General features: G+C 37.0%; 1 protein-coding gene across 1 annotated transcript; it reads left to right on the forward strand.

Annotated features, from left to right (window-relative positions):
- Positions 1-1,032: 1,032 nt before the first annotated feature.
- On the forward strand, positions 1,033-17,701 carry LOC104157262 (tyrosine-protein kinase JAK2-like; the record flags this gene model as incomplete). Its single annotated transcript, XM_009694545.1, has 7 exons — positions 1,033-1,100; positions 2,454-2,704; positions 12,282-12,405; positions 13,199-13,316; positions 13,490-13,635; positions 15,014-15,335; positions 17,582-17,701. Coding segments are annotated over exons 2-7 (1,050 nt in total), but the record flags the coding sequence as incomplete, so codon positions are not given.
- Positions 17,702-19,742: the final 2,041 nt, after the last annotated feature.

Raw genomic sequence — 19,742 nt, forward strand, 5'->3', positions numbered from 1 at the left:
AACAAGGCAGAACTGCTTATCTCTAAAGCCAGTACTGCAAGGGGAGAAATGCTAATCATTGCCATAACAGTCTGAATTCTTGGGGAGAGAAGCTGAATTTAATGCTCATTGGGATGGGTTCCTTTTTCTGGGTTACTAATGATAGACTGCATAGACGCAGCACATGATGCTGAGGAAATTGTATTGATTGCCATTTCTCCTGTCCAGGGAGATTTCTGTCCGAAGACTCATCAAATATAAAACTTACAGAGTTCTCCCATTCTGAATTCTGTCCCCTTTGAACTTCCATTGTATTTTTCCCCCCTCTATTCAGTTTTAAAATTCATTTTTGCTTCTCTATCAGGCACTTTCCTATGTTGGGAGGATCACAACAGGGAATTTATCATTTTTTCACTGGTGCAGGAAGCTGCTGCTGTATTTAAGCACTTTCAAATGGTGTTTCTTGCAACCACAGAAATGTTGTGCAAAGAGAGCAAGGGTGGGTGTGCCCTTGTTCTTCCTGCTACGAGACAGTTGCTGTTAAGTTCCACATGAATTGAAACGTGTGGCTGCTGTCGGTTTCAAATAGAATTAATTGCTCTGGCTAAAGGGAGTGTTACTACATGAAGTGAACATACCATGTCTCTTTTTGTAATTACTTTTCCTTTTTCACTTCTCTTTTCTTCATGTAATGCCATAACAGTTTTCTTAAACTGATACTGTATTCACAGAAAAGAAAAACATGGTGAGTGCAAAAGAACTGGTAATTATATTTCAAGTCAGGTGTCTGTTTCATACACCAATTTCTTGCTAGAACTGAGGAGCAGTCTCAGTACCTAAAATGCATTTTTTAAAATTTTGGGATTTTAAACTTTGTATTTAAAAAACCCTAAATTCAAAAAGTTCTTGGCAAAGAAGGCAGGAATTTGGGCAAATGAGATAGGAGTGGGTCACAGTATCTGTACCTAAAGATGGATGTGAATTCTGAAATAATGACACGTTATGTATTGTTCACAGCCATTAGGTTTTTTAAATATTGTGTGCTTTTATTGCAGATACATTATGTTCCAACACTGCTTGTGTGCATGCTTTGTCTGACCTCCTGTGGATACCAGCAGCAAGTGGGTGACTTGTGATGTACTTTTTTAAAGGACTTCATCACTCTCATGTTTCATACAGTGATTTCTCAAGTGATAAAAGGTAATTAACAGCCAGGGATTTATCTGTAGTGAGAGAATACTCTGATTATTGAACCTCCAAAGTTGTATGTTTGAAGTGGTATGGCTTAATGTCCTGGACATGGAGGGTTTCCCTAGAAACCCACAAAAAAACTCCAAACTGAACCAACCAAACAAACCAACCTCCAACCAACCAACCAAACAAAAAACCCTGAAGGTGGGGGAGGATTATTTTCAAGAAGAGAGTTTAGATTTCACAAAACTGGTAGAGCCCATGACTCAAATTGTCCGTAAGAAGCAAAAAATGTTGTCCTGAATGGGGCTGTGAAAGCTGCATATTATTAAATCATGTGGATTTTGTATGTGCTCCACATTTTAATGAAATTTCTTGCATAAGTGGTGGTTTTCAGTCTCATTAATTAATTTCTTCCTTGTTGACTTAAAAAGAACCAGATGAATTAGTGCAGTCCAGTGTGGCTGGTAAAATTAATCCTCAGGTGCATTGGAGGTACAGACAGCAACAGATAATTGCATGTAAACATACTGCATTGTAGATGCTGACAATTGCGGTTAGAGCAATATGGGGAATGATTAACCTCATCCTTTAGAAGCTGTGACTTGAAATATTATCCAGATTAGGAACATTAAAATAATCCTGTTGGATCAAATCCTCTGTTCGTTGGTACCAGAATCAGATCTTTTATATTTAGTAGCTTTGATCTCCAAATCAAGATGTTTATATTCCATCCAGATTTTGTTGCACATGCTTGTTACGTGGTTAAATGGACAGGCCATTTTTCACTTTCACTGGATCTTGATTATGGCAGACATCCACTTTCAGATGTGCGTGGACCTGGTCCATAACTCCTCTTTGGCAAACAAATACCTCTGTGGTACCGTGAGTAACTTGCCTACAAAAGCCCCATTCTGGGTGTATTAAATCCTTTTATACAGCCATGGGAATTCTTTACATGAATATTTACATTTAGTCTCAAATTGCTTAACTTCTAGAATGATCAGAAGAATAGGTCATATTTTAAATATTCTGGATGAACAGTAATTAAATTTTTTGCCATGTTTAATGTTTCTGTTGTGTTGATGCAATGATCTCTGAACGGAGCAAAGAAGGGAAAACAGAGTGTGTCCACTTGGAGACTTGTCTGCTAAGAAATACAGGTGAAAGCAATTTTGTTAATGATGAGCTCTTTCATACCACAGGTGAGTGGTGACCATGTGTTTCAGTTACTGCAAAACCAAATACCATTAGTCAAAAAGTGCTCCTTACATTTCTTTTAGGCAAATGCTCTGAACAGAACCGAAACAAACAATGGCCTGTCTTACAATGACAAATATGGAAGGTACAGAAGCTTCTACCATCCACCAGAATGGTGACATCCATGGGAATACCAGTACACCCAAGCAGACAGAACCGTTGCTTCAAGTGTACCTTTATCATTCTCCTGGGAAGACAGGAGGAGATTACCTTCAATTTCCAGCTGGAGAATATGTTGCAGAAGAGATTTGCACTGTTGCCTGTCAAGCCTGTGGTAAGTATATACATAATGGTTTTCTTGATGAAGGAGTGAAATTCAACTTAAAGTGTTTTTTTTTTTTTTAATAATCCAGAGCTTGTCAAAATGGTGGCATTTTAACTGCAATGCTAATTTCTCTGTTCTTTCAGAAATAAGCAATATCAGAAGTAATTAGCACCAGCCTACAAAACTGTTCCTGTCAGAATGGTTGTGAAACTGAGATTATAACTGGGTGACTGCCATCTTTTTTCAAATGATTTGAGGGTATACTATTCTTTACCTGCAAGTCTTCTTTCATTGAGCTGAGATATAGTTTCAATAGTTAAATCACAGCAGGACCTGGAAATGGCCTGAATTACTTTCTGATGCAACCCTGCAAAACAGTTTTGTCCTGGAAGTTATGTGTATATTGTATATTATACCTGCTTAACCACTTTGCAGATGGAAACTATTCTATTAGATATAACATGACTGCTTGTGTGTGTGTGGTTAATGCTTTTTGTAATTGTTTGGGAAATAAAGTAAGTAAACGACAGGGTAGTATATTTGAAATAAATAAATAAAAAACCCCCCACATGTTTATATCAAAGAATGCCTTTGAATTGTTACATTTATCCAGAGCTTAATATAAATAAGTGCTGAGACCCATAGTAAAATAATTCAGGTGTGTATTTTGTGCATGCATTTTTCATTGCAAAAGTACATTGAATCTGTGAATAAAAAATTAATTCCAGTAAAATTTGGATATTAAAATTATTGTCTTTTTGTTCCTCATGCACATGTGTGCACACACACATGTGCACAGAGTCTCTCCATATCTTCTTTTGGTCTGTCAGTGGTACAAGTCTGGATTTGTCTTTTAGTTTTCCAAGTGCTGCATTTCAGGTGCAAAGGAATTTAAAAGAAGAGCTGGTAATGCCAAATCTTTTTTTTCCAGTGGATTACAGATATGAAGCTGCTGACTAACTGCATTTTATCTCCAAACATCTTATACTTTTGTGATTTTGTCTTTTGCTATATTGTTTTAAAATACAGTTTTAATGACTTTACTTTTGGGAGGGATCTGTCAGGTTTTTTTGTGCTGTTGAATGTCTTGTCCTGACTGAGTTGCATGCTGTGAGTTGGTAATTTGCTTGTATGTGCTAGTTTCACAAAGATTCTTCTGTGTTTAAGCCCTGTTGTTCCTTGGAGTTCTTTAGGTGTGGCGGAGTCTGACGTAGGATGCGAGTTTGTGAGGTTGCTTTTCATGTAATATGAGAGCTTTAGGCTGGTAAGCACTGCCTGGGATTCATTCTGGAAGGCCATCAGTGAGCAGTATGGCATTCAGAGGTTTGTAAAATTTTAGCTGTATGGGATTCTGCTGCTCTAATGACCTTGTAGGTCTGAGTTTGACAGATGGGCCTGAAAGTGATCTCGAAGTTAAGGTATCTTTTTGATGGTGACTCAAATCAAGATCTTCCAGATATCTTCCACTGTGTCCCCAAGGTTCTATAGTCTCTTTCCGCTAGTTGAACAACAACAACAACAAAAAAGTGTTGTCTCCCAGCTGGAGAAAATATGCCCATACTCATTTCTGTAGTAAGGATAGATTTCTTAGCCTTGGTGCCCATGTTTTTTGGGCTTCAGTTTTGCCTCTTTTAGATTTATCGGCTTAGTTTGGATGCTCAGGTACAGTATCTAAAGGTGTATAAGGAGAGGGGTAGGTTCTTTCTGAGCGCTAAAGTGGTATTGAATTTTTACATTCAGTGATAAATATTTTTTTATAAATACTGTTGTAGTCACTAAGGGTATTGCTGAGGGAGTGAAATAGAGAACAATTTTACTAGATGTGGTGGGAAAAAATGCTTCTTTGTTTAACTTAAATATTAATGTACCAACTTGCCAGAATATTAAAGTGATGGGGGCTTGTATCCGTCAAATTCAATATGTTCAAAATAACGTGGTCTCTGAAAGAATGTACTGTATCATCCACCATGACATCAGGTGTCTTGCTTCGTTAGCTTCCTATCTGACTAGATGTTTTTTCATGATAGGGGAATAACAAGTCATCTGAACAAAAATTTTTCAGTTACTGTTCTAATGAATCAGTTAGTTAAAGCTCATGTTCCAGAAAATCTCCCAACCTGGTCTGAGTTCACTAGAATAGTAACTACCTTGGTAGTTTGATTAGTTGTTTCTACTGGTTTTGCTGGTCTGTCCATTTTTTTCTTCCTTTTTCTCTGGTACGAATTTTCCTTGCTTCAGTTTTCAGATGTTTGTTCAAGCTATACTTTTCTTCTCCTTTCCTCATCACCAAACCTAGGGAGATATTTATGTGCCATAATCAAATAATCTTTATGTCTTCTTTTTGATAAAACTTAAATTGGTTGATTTCTTCAGCTTACATGTCATAACTTTTAATTTTTTGCCTATCTTCTGCACTATCCCCAGTTTACCAGGAAAACGTGCAGCCCAGGCCATGTATGATATTCTTCTCACCCACATCACAAACACACAAAATCCAGTTCCTGCTAATCCACAAATCCAATTAGTCTTGTTTCCTGTGACATAGTCTGAAGCCTTCATACTCTATTACTTGTTTTGTCAGACCTAACCAGTCCTTCTCAAGGCTTCTAGCTTTCTAGGGTACCAGTTTCTGTTTTGCTGGTATGGCTAGTACGTAGCTCCTAGATGTATGCTTTTATACTTGACTGTTTTAAAAATAATTTTGTATGAAAGTACTCCTTGTCAAGTTGTTTTTATATTTTTCTATTGTTTCAGCATTCTTCACCAGAGTTTCTGAAGTATATCAGTAGTGATTTATACTTGTATAAATAAAATGTTTTATCATGTTGAGCCTTTATCCTTGTGGAGCTGAGGTAGGCAAAGTCCTCTGAAGAGTGGTTTCTGCCTGGCAGCTACTATGGCAGTGTTATACAACTTTTTTTCTCAAAGGAATTTGTAACTTCATTTATTTATAGTTGGTGGAAAAGGCTAAAATGGCTGCAATTTTTTTGTTCTCTTTCATAACAGTTTTTAGTGCTTAAATCATGAGATACCTCTTCTTATTATATTCTGTTCTTTCTAGGAGGTTTAGTGGTTGTACAGCAGAACCCATAGGTCTGCAAAGCCTGTACAGTCAAATAATGTTGGCAAGACTCGTCTTTCAGGAGTTAGCTATGAATCAGAATACCTCATAAAGAAGACAGTGGTTCAGGTAGTAGGCATGTCCAAAATATAACAAACTTGGTAATTGTTAATGAACTTTCTGTGTCTTCTGAGCAATTGTTAGATCTTTCGATAGCAGAGCTAGTTACATCAAAGTATGACTGTTTGTTATTGGTGGCAAGCAGGACTGGCTCTAGGCAAACATCAGCAGTCACAGAGGCAATGTTGTTATGTACCTTTTGCACAGTTCAATCAATTGAAGATTTTCCAGTCTGTGCTGACTTGACTTTAGATCTGTTGTATATGGCATGTATTGGCTATATAAATATTAGTCGGTCTAAATATTATTCTGCAATTGCATGCCAGTTAAAGGCACACATGCCAAAGTTAAGCCTTTTCTTACTTTATTTAAAAACAACTTCCCATTTTTTGAATAATGTAATAAATATGAAACTTTTTGTAGGTTCATATTTTAATATGGAAAACTGTCTGAACATGAAACTGAGTATCACATTTTTTAACCAGAAATACAAGAATAAATGAAGTGATTTGAAATTAAGTTTAAATTGACTGGTCATTGTCATGGTTCAACTCTTATATGTTAACTAGTATGTTAGTTGCCATGTAAAAAATTACGAATGTCACACCAAAAAAAAGGAAAATCTTTACTCTCAGCCTAAGAGAGAAAGTGGAACTAACTGATGGTGGAAATGAAATATGATGGAGAAAATGTTCTAGAGGTTGTGGAATCATTGTGTTAGATGTGTCTTCTAAATTCAGTATCAGAGACTTGTTTTCTCAAATCATGATCTTAAACCCTTTCACTTTCACTTCTCTCTCAAATAATCTTAAATGAAATTTCTCTTTTAAGCTGTGTTTAATGTGTTTACAATCAGTTTATAAAACTGTCAAGCGATCAAGGCCATTCAAACACAAGTAGTAGTAATGGTTCAGGAAAGCCACCAGAGTTGATGTGAGAGAGTGATAATGCAAGCTTGATGTGATATTTTACAGAATAAGTAAATGTGATTGTTTACAGAGTAACTATAAACTTTGTTTATAATTTTTGTTTTACTTGAAGTGTAAATTATAGAAAAAATCTAGAAACCTGTGTTCAAAAATTAGCAGCTGTAATTGAAAATAACACGAACTGAATTTTGTTGTGGTGTAGGTAAATCAGATACAGACTACTGGGAACATCCGAAGTATTTGAGTTTGAATCTTGGATGTATTTATTTGTATACAGAAAGAAGGATATATTGCATACTGTATTAGCGTAACTACACTATACCAATAATTTTGCAAATTACTACCCAGTCTCTTGTAAGTGGATTTAAGAGTTTTTATCATCAGAGAAAGTGACTTAAAAAAACCCAACAGCAGCAACAACAAAAAAACCAAACAACTGTGGACTGTACACTGCTGCTTACCAGAATAACACATTATACACAGGACCACTGTTACATGGAAGAATAATTTTCTTTTAATTTTTAAACTAACAATTTGTTGATTTATTCCCTCAGCTGAAAATGAGTGAAAAATATATGCATCACGTGTATGTATAATCTAAATTGTTACTAATTAAAGTTAACAAAGTGAACGTATTTTTATGTTACGCTGGGTAAGTAAGTTTGTAAATCACAGTTAAAACAGTTACAGTTATAAGCAAAGCATTGCTTTGGTCTTGGCCAAATAAATTTGTGCTGCGTTCTTGAAAATCTTAATAAATTATAGCAAGTTGTGGAGAGCTAGTGACTTTAAATGTAACTATAACATTTAAATAGCACACTGAAAAATGTTTTGGCAGAGTCAACCAAGGAGCATAGTTTTGTTTAGCATCTTGCATTTCTGCCATGGCTTGTCCCCCTGGCATATATGAACCCTAAATTTCTGTAGGACATATCTGACTTTATTTATCTGCTTTCTGAGAGGCTTTTGTTCTGATTTCCCCCCCTCCCCTTCTGTTAGGATCATTAAACCCTGAAATCTTAACTTTTCAGTGGAACTAGAATCCCAAGAGGGAACCAGTTGGATAATCCTGACTGGGTTGCTGAGCTACAGGCAGCTAGCAGTTAGCAAAAGACCTTGAATTTGTTGGCTTCTGTGTTTGTTGTTGGGTTTTTGTTGTAGGTTTTTTTTTTTTTTTACTGTTGATCTGCTGAAACTCCACCTAGGAGCTTTTGATTGTCACCCATCTGATTTGCATGGTATTTTCCTTGGAAATCTGGTGGTGCCTCCCAGAAAGCCGTAAGATAGCAGAGAATTTTTATTTTTACCAAAGCAAAAACACTGTTTCAAAACATTTGATGTGACTAAGCACTGACAGTGTCTGCAGTCAATTAAACATTTTCAAGGGAGTGACTGTGTTGCATAATGTGATGATTGTGATGATCTGTAATACCTCTTTGCTTGTAAGGTTCAGAGGAGATTCCTTGTTAGTAGCTAGAGAATTTTAAACACAATTATCCTCAGCATGCTGAATTTCAAGAATTCACATGGCTCAGGGTTATCATTGATTATAACCGTCCATTGTGGGGGTGAGGGGGGTGGAGTTGAGAGAGGGTTGTTTTGGTTTTTTTCTTAAGTTATAGCCTTCCTTGAAAATCCACACGCAACACACTGCCCCAGCCACCCATGGTGAGGAGTGAATTAGTCAGAACTCTGGGCAATTCTGGTTTGCCAAGAAAGGAAACGTGCTTTGATTAACTATTCAGAAAACATTTTGTTGACAGGATAACAACATTGAATGTGGGGTCAGAGTTCCGTAAGCCTCCAGTTTCTATGAAACATGAGAGTAACATACTATTTTTATGTAGGAAAAGCCAAGCAATTTTCCATCTGGTATGTGCAAGACTTCATAAGTTTTCGGTAGTTTACTTGTCAGTTGTGTGTGAGAACTGCCTAATACTGTGTTAGACTTTGAAAATTGGAGATTTTAAAATCATTTTTAATCATTAACTCCATGCAACTAATTGCTTTCATCTGTGTATGTCTAATGACTTTATTTATGTTTGAATTGACAGTTTCATAAGACAGTGTTTCTACTGTAGATTACACATGGCTTCCACATTTCATAGTGGTGTCATGGCTTTCTGTGATTTACAGTTTCTGGTTTTTATTTTTTCGTTACAGAGGGACATTACCTAATGAAAACATATTGTGTGGGTGAAGGGGTACCTAATGCCATCAAAGGAGGAAATACAGAAAAGCTGCATTTTCTTAGCTGCTTCAGGCTAAATGAAGTAGTGTGACTTGTCTGGATGTGGAGCTCTAAAATCATAATGAGGAGAGGAAGAGACTACTAGCAAATTTTTGAGGCTTGAGTGATACAGCTTCTGCTGTGTTACAGCCTTTCATGATGTTACTTGACAGCCTGTATAGCATGATGAGGCTCCTTTGTTTAGCTTTATGTAGTAAATAAAATACTTGGCAAGAGATAGGAATGTTTTTATCTTTGAAATAGTCCAGAAAATATGTTTAATAGCCCTTGTTGGAGAAGCAAAATGAACAGTTCAATTTTAGTATGTCTGAGTCACTGACTCCACTCCTAATTAATCATTGATTGATTTGATAGCATGATTAGTGCAGTGCAGAAATCCAGGGAAGGTTTTTTAGTACCTGTTGTGAACAGCTCTTCTGATTTTACTTGTGTTGAAAATACATTTCTCAGTTTTCACTGTTGTTGACATGTCTAGGCTTCATTGGAAGACTTTGGTTCCCTACCTCACCACTACATCCAGCCCGCCCTGCCCCCACCCCAGGCTTCTGGTTTTTGTTGTTTCTGGACAAATCACTTAAATACTGCAGTTACCATTCACTTGAAAAGTCCCTGCAATTATTAGTGGTGGTCAGAATTTCATGAAAAGAGACGTTTCTGACCTCTCTGCTTTCATCAGACTTTTGTGGACAATTTTCAAGAATAATAAGGGGATTTGCTCTATTTGTATAATCGTTGAACTTTTTTAAGTGTAATGTAATATTCTGACACAAATGCATAATTCTTAAGGGGGAGAGAAAAAGAAGAAAAGCGTTAACTCCTTTTCTTGAAAAACATGAACGGTCTATATGTCATTCAGCACTGGCAGTGAAAGGTACCAGTTACCATTCAGAAGTATAAATGCTAAAGCATGAGGGATGGATGAGTGCACAGTTTACTTTTCATACATAAGAAGACAGCAAAGAGGATTATTTTTTTGTTGTTGTTAATGCCAACATTTCTGATTTGTAGGCGGAATTCCAAAGTCATATTCCTTGCTTAGTTAAAGTTTCGGAATGGCAATGATATGATCTGGATTGAAATATCTGTGGGTTTTTTTGTTCTGGTTTGATTTTCTTTTGGGGGGATGGTGATGTCTGTAATATATTTGGTGAAATACGGCAGCTTAACATTTGAATTTAAGAGTAGGACTTGGAATTTTTTTTTTTCTTGTTCAGTGTGCTTATGTGGGATTGCTAGTAGTTAGGGGAAGTGTATTGTTGAGGCTAGGTAAATATTCAGCGTTGCCTTGAATGGTGTTTAGCATCTGGCTAGAATGCTGAAATAGGCCGGTGTTTCACATGCATTATACTGTAATTCATCTGAAATTATCTGGGATACAGACACCACACTGTCTTAAAACTAAGTCAGTTGTTACTGCTTTATAGACAACTGATCTGTAATGTAATCTAATTGATTCTACTTCACACATCAAATGAGAACCATGTTTGGTTGCATGGGTTAGATTTCTTTCTAACTCCATAAAATTGAGTTAATTTGATACTTGTCAAAACTCTGATGGATCAAATATGTCTTACTGCACTGTAAATTTGCAACATCTACATTTACAGCCAGTCCTTCAGTTACTTAGCCCTTTAAGGTTATTCCTGTGAGGGTTTTGTTTAGTTTTGATTTCTCTTTGGTTACTTTACATCATGCTTTCCATTTCTGTAACTTCCTGTAAGTCTATGACTCCTTTTCATAGACAATCATGTGTTAGGACCTGTAGTTCTGGTATATTTTGGTGAGCTTTAGTTTAACCAAGTGTCAGATGACTACCCTATAGATTTCTGCAGTTTAATCTGACATCTGCACAGTAGACCTCTTGTTAGCCCTCTTGCTGGCTCCCTACAGAGACAAACCCCATTTTGTAACAAATCTAAGCTAGTTGTTATTTAAGACTGAATTTCTTTTTCTTCCACAAGCCTATGCAGTTTTGTTTGTGGGGTTGATTGGTTGTGTCTAACTGATTCTCTTACATGCACTTTAGATGTGGTGAACCAAATTTGCGTCTGCTCCCTTCAGTAGTTACCTAGATGTTGTTCAGAACAGAAAGAAAGAAGGTGGTTTTTTTCTCTCCTAGTGTCTTTTATGCACTTCATTGATTTCATTGTAAGTCTTTGAGCAAGGTTGTGGGTACTTTGCCTTTCCCTCAATTTTTTTTGTCTCTCAGCATCATTTCAGTTACTTTTGTTCTCTCTATCTGTTATTTTTTTAATGTTTTTTGCTTCCTTCCCCAAAAGCATCTTGCTTTAATGTAAACATAGTTTTCTTCTGTTATGACCTACTGTGACTTTCACACTGTAGTTTTCATCCTACTCTCTGACCTCTAGACCTGTATCTCTTCCTGGCTTCAAAATATCTTTGTCAGTGGTTGAAGCTCATCCTTTTGAGCTGTCAATTCTCAGACATTTAAGCTGTTTTCTAAATCATAGCACTAACATTGTGTAAATGCATCACATAACACTGCAGCACAGTACAATACTGTGACATCTGTCATGTTAGGCTGTACTTTGAGCTGGGAGCCTCAAAGCCAAATTAAAATTCTGGTGCTGCTGAAGCATTGATGCTCAGCTGATTTCCATAGTTTGTGATTAAGGAGGATTCTTGTCAATTCTCATTAAAACAATCCTGAATTGTTGAGGGGAAAAATATTTTCCAGTTTTGCTTGATTAACAGTGTATGTTTGGTTTTGTTCTCAACTGAGCTACTAAAATATAAATGGCAGGTGGTTGTCCTAGTCGTGATGACTTTCTTTGTATTGTTTTTCTTCTAATTTTTCATCATTCTGAAATCTTAAGATCAATGCCTAGAGCTGTTTTTGGAAAATATAAGAAGAAAGGTAATGTGCTATTCTTAGATATTACTAAACTAACAGGCTAAGAAGCTGTTGTATTAAATGCCATGCAGAAAAAACCTTGTAATCTAACAGTGAAGTATAGGATAACAGGTGAACACAGTCTACAGTCAGAGAACATGAAGGAAGAGTGAGAAAATAAATGAGCAAAAGCAATCTGCAGGTTGTGGGGTGACGACTGCAATGCTGTTGACAGTGATAGAACAGTGCAACGAAGAGTTGGAGATCATGTGCTAATCTGCTGCTTTTAACCCACAATATTTTTTTTAATAAGGTTGATTCTTTGTGAAAACAATTTCCTATAAATGTTTGCTTCATTGTTCTTTGTTTAGGTATCATGCCAGTGTATCATAACATGTTTGCACTCATGAGTGAAACAGAGAGAATGTGGTATCCCCCAAATCACATCTTCCATGTCGATGAAGCAACCAGACTCATCCTAATTTACCGGATAAGGTAATCTAAATCAAATGTTAGGCACTTTTCATGGTACAACAAACCTATGTGAGAAAACACAACCAGTAAGATATTTAGTTGAACCATAGATTCTCGAAGAAGTTATGGACAGATTCATGGTATCTGGATAAGAGATAGAAAAAAGAATCAAAATTACTGGAGGAGGTATGAATAACATATTTTACTGATTGTCTCGATACCATATGTTTGCCATGTCAGATTGAAGAAACAAACAATAAAAAATATAGCAGAAGTAAAAATAATATTTTTCTTAATAATGATACATCCCATCTCCTCTGTTCTCGCCTATTTGAAATTAGTTGCAGTTCTGAAATGCGGAGTAATTATCCTGTGTAGTCAGGCAGATGTCTGCAATAGAACCATTTTTCTCTAACCTGATTTTTGAATGTAGACATCTAAATCTACAGTCACCGTTTTCCTCATGTAAAAGGTTTCGTTTATTTACATTGCATAATGTGGCCTGAGTGTTTCTTTAGGAACTGTCTCAAAGGAAACTGGAAGACAGGAACACAAAATTCTCTGTATTCTGATTAATGAGGATAACTTTGCAGAGCTCCTTATTCCTATCAGTACAGCTTATCACCCTGCTTAAATGTTGTAGTACTCTAAGACACCAAGAACTGGATCCAAAGCCTCCCATTGACTAATTGTGGCTTCATATTGGTCCTCCAAACCAGCCGGCACTAATTACTTGTCTATGAAAGCAATAATGTCTGGTGTTGGTAAATGAAAGTACCTGTTTATTGATGTTTGCTTACATATTTCCTAACAGGTTTTATTTTCCCCACTGGTATTGCAATGGCACCAGCAGAGCATATCGGTATGGCATTCTTCGAGGTGCAGAAAGCCCTGTTCTTGATGATCTTGTCATGTCTTACCTATTTGCACAGGTATGATTTGCTTGATTATTTCTAATGTAGATTGGTTTCTTTGAAAAGAAACAAAACAAAACAAAAAAAGGAAACAAAAAAAAAGACAACAAAACCTACACCATAAAAAAACTTTCATTGATAAGCAGCAGTGCTACAGTTTTAGTTTGCTTTCTTGCATTCTTCTTCCTCAGTGGCGAGATGATTTTTTGGGTGGATGGATACAGATGCCTGTTACTCATGAAACACAAGAAGAATGCCTTGGAATGGCTGTTCTGGATATGATGAGAGTGGCCAAAGAAAAGGACCAAACCCCACTGGCTATTTACAATTCAGTCAGGTGACTCCATACTTCATAACTGTATCACACCTATCTGATCTCTAAAAACTATTTTTGCACATTAGCATCTGGGAGGAGAAGTTCAGCTGTTGGCAATTGATTTAGTCTAGCATAGTGATTCCATAAACTTGCCTGCCGTGTAAACTAGGAATTAATAGAAAGCTTGTATCATGATGGCGATTCATGTTTTTGGGTACATGGATTTGGTTCTCTTAATGAGAGGTAAGGCCGCAGCTACTCATGTGGGAAAGGATGTAAGCAATAATTTGAGTTGGCAGAGGCCTGTGGAAGTCATCAGATCCAACCCCTTGTTCAGATCAGGACCAGTTTCAAAGTTAGATGAAGGTACTCAGGGCCTCGTCCAGACAAGTTCTAAAAATGTCTAGGGATGGAGATTCCACCATATCTCTGGGCAGCTTTGTCCTGTGTATGATCACCTTTGTTAGGGAAGATTTTTCTCTATATCTAATCATTCTCCTGTGTGATACTGATTATCCTCTGTTACCTCATGTCCTTTCACTGTGCATGTCTGAGAAGAGTCTAATTCAGTCTCCTCCATAACCATCTGTTAGTTGAAGACAGTAGAACACCCTACTTGAGCCTTCTTTTCTACAGGCTGAGCAAGTCAAGCTCTCTTATGCCTTTTCTATCATGTCAGGATCTTAACCATCTTACACAGATCTCTGCTAAACTTGCTTGAGTTTATCAATTCACTTTGGTGTATCAACCTAAGTTTCCACTCCAGCTGAGTTAATTCTGTCCCTGCTTAATATTTAATGCTTGATGTTTGTCTTTTCACTCCTCCTGCTAGGTTTCATTAAAACCAGAATGAGACAACGAATTGGCCAGCTCATTGCAGGTGACAAACTACTCTTTTGCCCCGTAATATAGAACATGGGCTGTGATATAGGAACTTCAGTGAGAACCAACCAGTGTTGTATTCTACCACCTATATTTTCAGGCAGGAAATCTGTCCTCTGTCTGTGTAGTTGCCTCTAACCGTGCAGTGTCCTCTTCCCAACTTCTACACCAAACAAAGCAACTGTGTAACTTCTGCTGCCTTACCTCAAAACTTCAGTAATGACTAGAACAGACATGTTTGGATTTATGGAAAATGCATGATGTAATATATGTTGAATATATATATATGTAATATGAGGGGAAAAAATGGAAAACAGAAGAAGAAAGTATTTGAAAGAATATACTACAGATTGAAGAAAGGATCCTTGTTATTCTGCTAACCTTAATCTGTTAAAGATTAAGGTTACATTTAGAGAAAAAGATATTTTCATGTTGACTTGTTTAGCACAGAACTAATTATCTTTGCTGGATTTAATGGATAAAATCAGTAGTTTTTTTGCTGGTTATGTATTCACAGCTACAAAATGTTTTTGCCTAAATGTGTGCGAGCAAAAATCCAAGACTACCATATTTTGACGCGAAAAAGAATAAGGTACAGGTTCCGCAAATTTATACAACAGTTTGGCCAATGCAAAGCTACTGCCAGAAACTTGAAACTTAAGTATCTTATAAATCTGGAAACCCTTCAGTCTGCCTTCTATTCAGAGGTTTTTGAAGTAAAAGAACCTGGTGGAGATCTTTCTGGAGAGGAACGTTTTGCAACCATTGTAATAACTGGAAATGGTGGAATTCAGTGCTCAAGAGGAAAACTTAAAGACTGTGACACACTGGCAGAGCAGGTAATTTCTTTTATTATTTTGATAATTGTGCAGTTTATCATGTAACAGAGTGATTAGCTTATGTTAGAAGTTCTGATTTACCCCATTTAAATTTGGTAGGTAAATTTTATTTCACAGTGATGATACAATTTCCGTATGGCTGAGGCTCACAGAAATGTATTGACTTAAACAGTGCAGGATTTTAAAGTCATTTTTTTATTGAAGTATTAGAAGAAAGTCAATACTTGAACATGTAAAGCTTCTGTGCTCGACAAATGAGAAATTCAGTGTTAAACCTTCATTACTGTAAAAAAAAAAAAAACAATGTGGAAAAGTAATGACCCTGCCCCCAGGTATAGGTAAAATGCACAAATTTCTCGAATTCTTTTTGAAAGCAGGGTTTTAAGTACTCCAAAACTGAGGTAAATTTCCTCGTGCCTCTTTCCTGCTGCAGTTAAACTCCTACCAGTGTCTGAACTAGCAAATTTAAAGTGACGTTTCCATACTGCAGAGTCCATATACTCTTTTTTATGGAATTAGATGATAAATGGTTCCAGTAAGTGCTACTAATCATGTGCTGTTGCTTTTTTATTTATCACCATTATTTCTTCTGTGTGTGATTTCCTATCATGACTATTTTTCTGAATTTACCAGAATCTGATACAAACTGATAGCACTATACATTGAGAGTGTGAGGATTTTCCAAAGGTAAAATTAAATGCAAAGTGAAGCACGTCAGATTTCCAAAATAATTCCATCCATTAGTTTCGTAGTTTTGATGCATGATATATAGCAGTCAAGACCAAACTACAAAAGGTTTTATTTTTACACTGTACTATAATAATTTGTAAAAAATGCTATTTTTTTTGGTAATACTTAGCGAAAAAAGTCCCTCTGATTACATACACAGATTTTTAAAGTGTGTTCTTCTTAGCATATTTGTAGATTGACATTAGGTCTGGTTACCTCATTCATAGTTGTTATGTATCAACCTGCTGCCTTTCCTAATTGGCCTGTAAGTGCCAGTTGCTCTGGCAGGAGCTAACATAAATGTCAGATTTTCCAGTTTCTAGTTTTAGGTGTGCAAAATTTATGCATACTATGCTGTTTGGGCCTGGCAACCAAGCCTTTAGTAAGAGTAGTGTTTAAACTGATCATATTTATTATAGAGATTGCCAGATTATTTTTTCATAATTAATAATATTATCATCCCACTTATTGACAGAGATATGGTGTAGCCTGCATATATTTTCACTGGTCTCGAAACTGTGTATAAAACTGGTTATGAAAACTTAGTAAATTAATAAGGCTGCTTGTAAATGTGATCATAAGTCTTGTTTCAGGAAACTATACTGATGAATCTTTATTAAAACACTGAATTGAAACAAAATTTTTATCTTTTTGAGGGCAGGAATGACATACGTGGGATAGATTGTGAAGAAATTTGTTTTGCAAATTCAAATTTCCAACAACCACATGAACAAACAATGCTTCAGGGACTTCAGTGGATTTGAGTTAATTTATCCTAGCTGATACCAACTGAGTCTTACAGCCTTGATTATTGCACCTGTTTATGTATTAGAATATGCTTGCAGCCATATAAATGGGATATTCTGACTTGAATAAAATCCATTTGCTTTGGAAGAACAGTTCTACTGAAAACAAAACAAAGTTTGATTTATATGACATTGTAATTTGACTTGTGAGAGGCTGAAGGAAGTGGTACAGAGTATCATAGTATCAAAAACTACTTGAACTTGCTATCAAAGGAAAATGTGTCTTGGATTTTGCATGTAATTAGGATCGGTGCTTCAAGTCATCTAGTTGGTAATGACCATGCCTGATGGGACAATCTTTTCTTAGACCCTTTCTTCATTCATACTACATGCATCTATTTGGTAGCAGATTTTGCAGCTTGTATCACTCTGAATGAAGCCATGACATTTTGGATTGTTAACAGGCTTTCTAAACATCTTTAATCAGGATGCTAATAATAAGTTCTCTCTCTCAAAAAAAAAAAGCTGCAAATACTACAGAGCAAAGAAATATCTACAACTGAAAAAACCCAACACGTATACAGATACTTACATTCACAGCTCCTGGATCTTTGTGCATTTTTATATTGATGCTCCTAGTGATGGTCCCATAAACAGAAAACTCTGTTCTATATTTGTAATGGCTTTGGAATTCTAATGCTGCAAATAGGTGGGGCTTTTTAGTTGTTATTTATGTTATTACTGACATTATATAACCAATATTTATTGCAGGATTTACAAACATACTGTGATTTTCCTGATATCATTGATGTCAGCATTAAGCAAGCAAGCCAAGAAGGCTCCAGTGAGAGAAGAATTGTCACCATTCACAAACAAGACAGCAAGAATCTGGTCTGTTTGCTTGCTGTTTTTTCAAATAGATGTTGCTTTGAGCAGACTGTATCATTGCTGTGGTATTTGTAGTATTGTATAACCAATTACCGTGTTAATTAAGCACGAGGTAAGACTAAATGCATTTCAGCATTGTAAGTGGTGTATCAAAACACCAAAGGTCATTGGCATTCAAAACTATGTGCATGGACTGAAATAGAAATAGGTGTTTATAGCTAAGGGTAATTTCTGATACACAGATTGGTTCTTTTCTTTATTGGAATCTTAATCCTTAGTCTGTGCTTTTTCCTATCGAGCATACTATTTCTACACTGTCATGATAAGCTGTCTGCCAGTGACCAACACATTGAAAAAGGCTTCAAAATGCTCTGAAGGAATGACGATACACAGAAAATGAGTATTGGGACAAAATGTCACAGCTTTTACTGTATAAAATTATTTGAAGAAGATCTTAAGAAACTATTTTATACATGAATGTGAAAACTTGTTTCAGTTTGAACTCCAGCATTGCCCTTGAGTCTTAAGCTTTCCAGCAGGTACAACTGTCACATAGTCCTGTGGTGGGTTGACCTTAGCTGGATGCTAGGTGCCCACCAAGCTGACCTATCACTTCTCAACTGGACAATAAAATATGACAAAAGGCTCCTGGGTCAAGTAAAGGACAGGGAGAGAGCACTCACCAGTTACCATCATGGGCAAAACAGACTTGACCTGAGGAAATTAATTTAATTTTTTGCCAATCAAATTAGAGTAGGGTAATGAGAATTAAAACCAAATCTTAAAAACACCTTCCCCCTACTCCTCCCTTCTTCCCGGGTTCAACTTCACTCCCAAGTTTCTCTACCTCCTCCCTCCCTAGTGGCACAGGGGGCTGGGGAATGGGGATTGCAGTCAGTTCATGACATGTTGTCTCTGCTGTTCCTTCCTCCTTACACTCTTTTCTTTCGCTGCTCCAGCATGGGATCCTACCCATGGGAGACAGTCCTCCACAAACTTCTCCAAGATGGGTCCTTCCCACAGGATGCAGTTCATTAAATGCTCCGGCATGGGTCCTTTCCATGGGGTGCAGTCTTTCAGGCACAGACTGCTCCAGTGTGGGTACGCCATGGGGTTACAAGTCCTGTCTGAAAACCTGCTCCAGCGTGGACTCTACAGGGGGTCATAGCCTCCTTCAGGCATCCCCCTGCTCCGGCGTGGGGTCCTCCTCAGGCTGCAGGTGAAGATTTGCTCCAGCATGGACCTCCGTGGGCTGCCGGGGGACAGCTGGCCTCACTGTGGGCTGGCAGAGAATCTCTGCTTTGGTCCCTGGAGCACCTCCTCCCCCTCCTTCTTCACTGACCTTGGGGTCTACACAGTTCTTTCTCTCGCACATTTCTCTCACTGCTCTATTCGGCTGCAGTGTGCAGTTGCTTGTTTGTTTTTTCCCCTTCTTAAATCTATTATCCCAGAGGCACCGTCACTATCACCAATGGACTCATCCTTGGCCATCGGCAGGTCTGTCTTGGAGCCAGGTGGCATTGGCTCTGTTGAACATAGGGAAGTCTTCTGGCAGCTTCTCACAGAAGCCACCCCTGTAGCGTTCCTGCTACCAAAACATTGCCATGCAAACCCAATACAAGTTGTTTCTTCCTTTTTCTCCATGACTGATCTGTGGACCTTGAGGGCTCGCTATTGCAGGCATTTGTGTGACCAGAGAGCTTCTTTCTCTTGCACCTGTGTGAAGAAACTGTGTACAGCTTATGTACTTCTTTTATGTAAAAATAATTTAAAAAAATTCAAACAAAATTTCAACAAGTATTAACTAGTTTTATTGTCTCTAATGATATTTTTTTTTTAAAAAAAGGCATATGGTTTACTTTCATTTTTAGTAGAATTGTGATTCACATTCATTTCCTGCATTAATGGCACAGAATTAATGACCTGTTAAGAATTTGACATTTTTTTCAGGTCTTTTTTTTTTTTCAAACATAGGAGTAACTGGGATATCTGGGGTGTGCAGCTGTGATGCTGAGAGCATAGTAATATTTCAGATTGGTAGAGG

This window comes from Cariama cristata, unplaced genomic scaffold, assembly GCF_000690535.1.
Source record: "Cariama cristata isolate BGI_N322 unplaced genomic scaffold, ASM69053v1 scaffold6222, whole genome shotgun sequence".
NCBI lineage: Eukaryota > Metazoa > Chordata > Aves > Cariamiformes > Cariamidae > Cariama > Cariama cristata.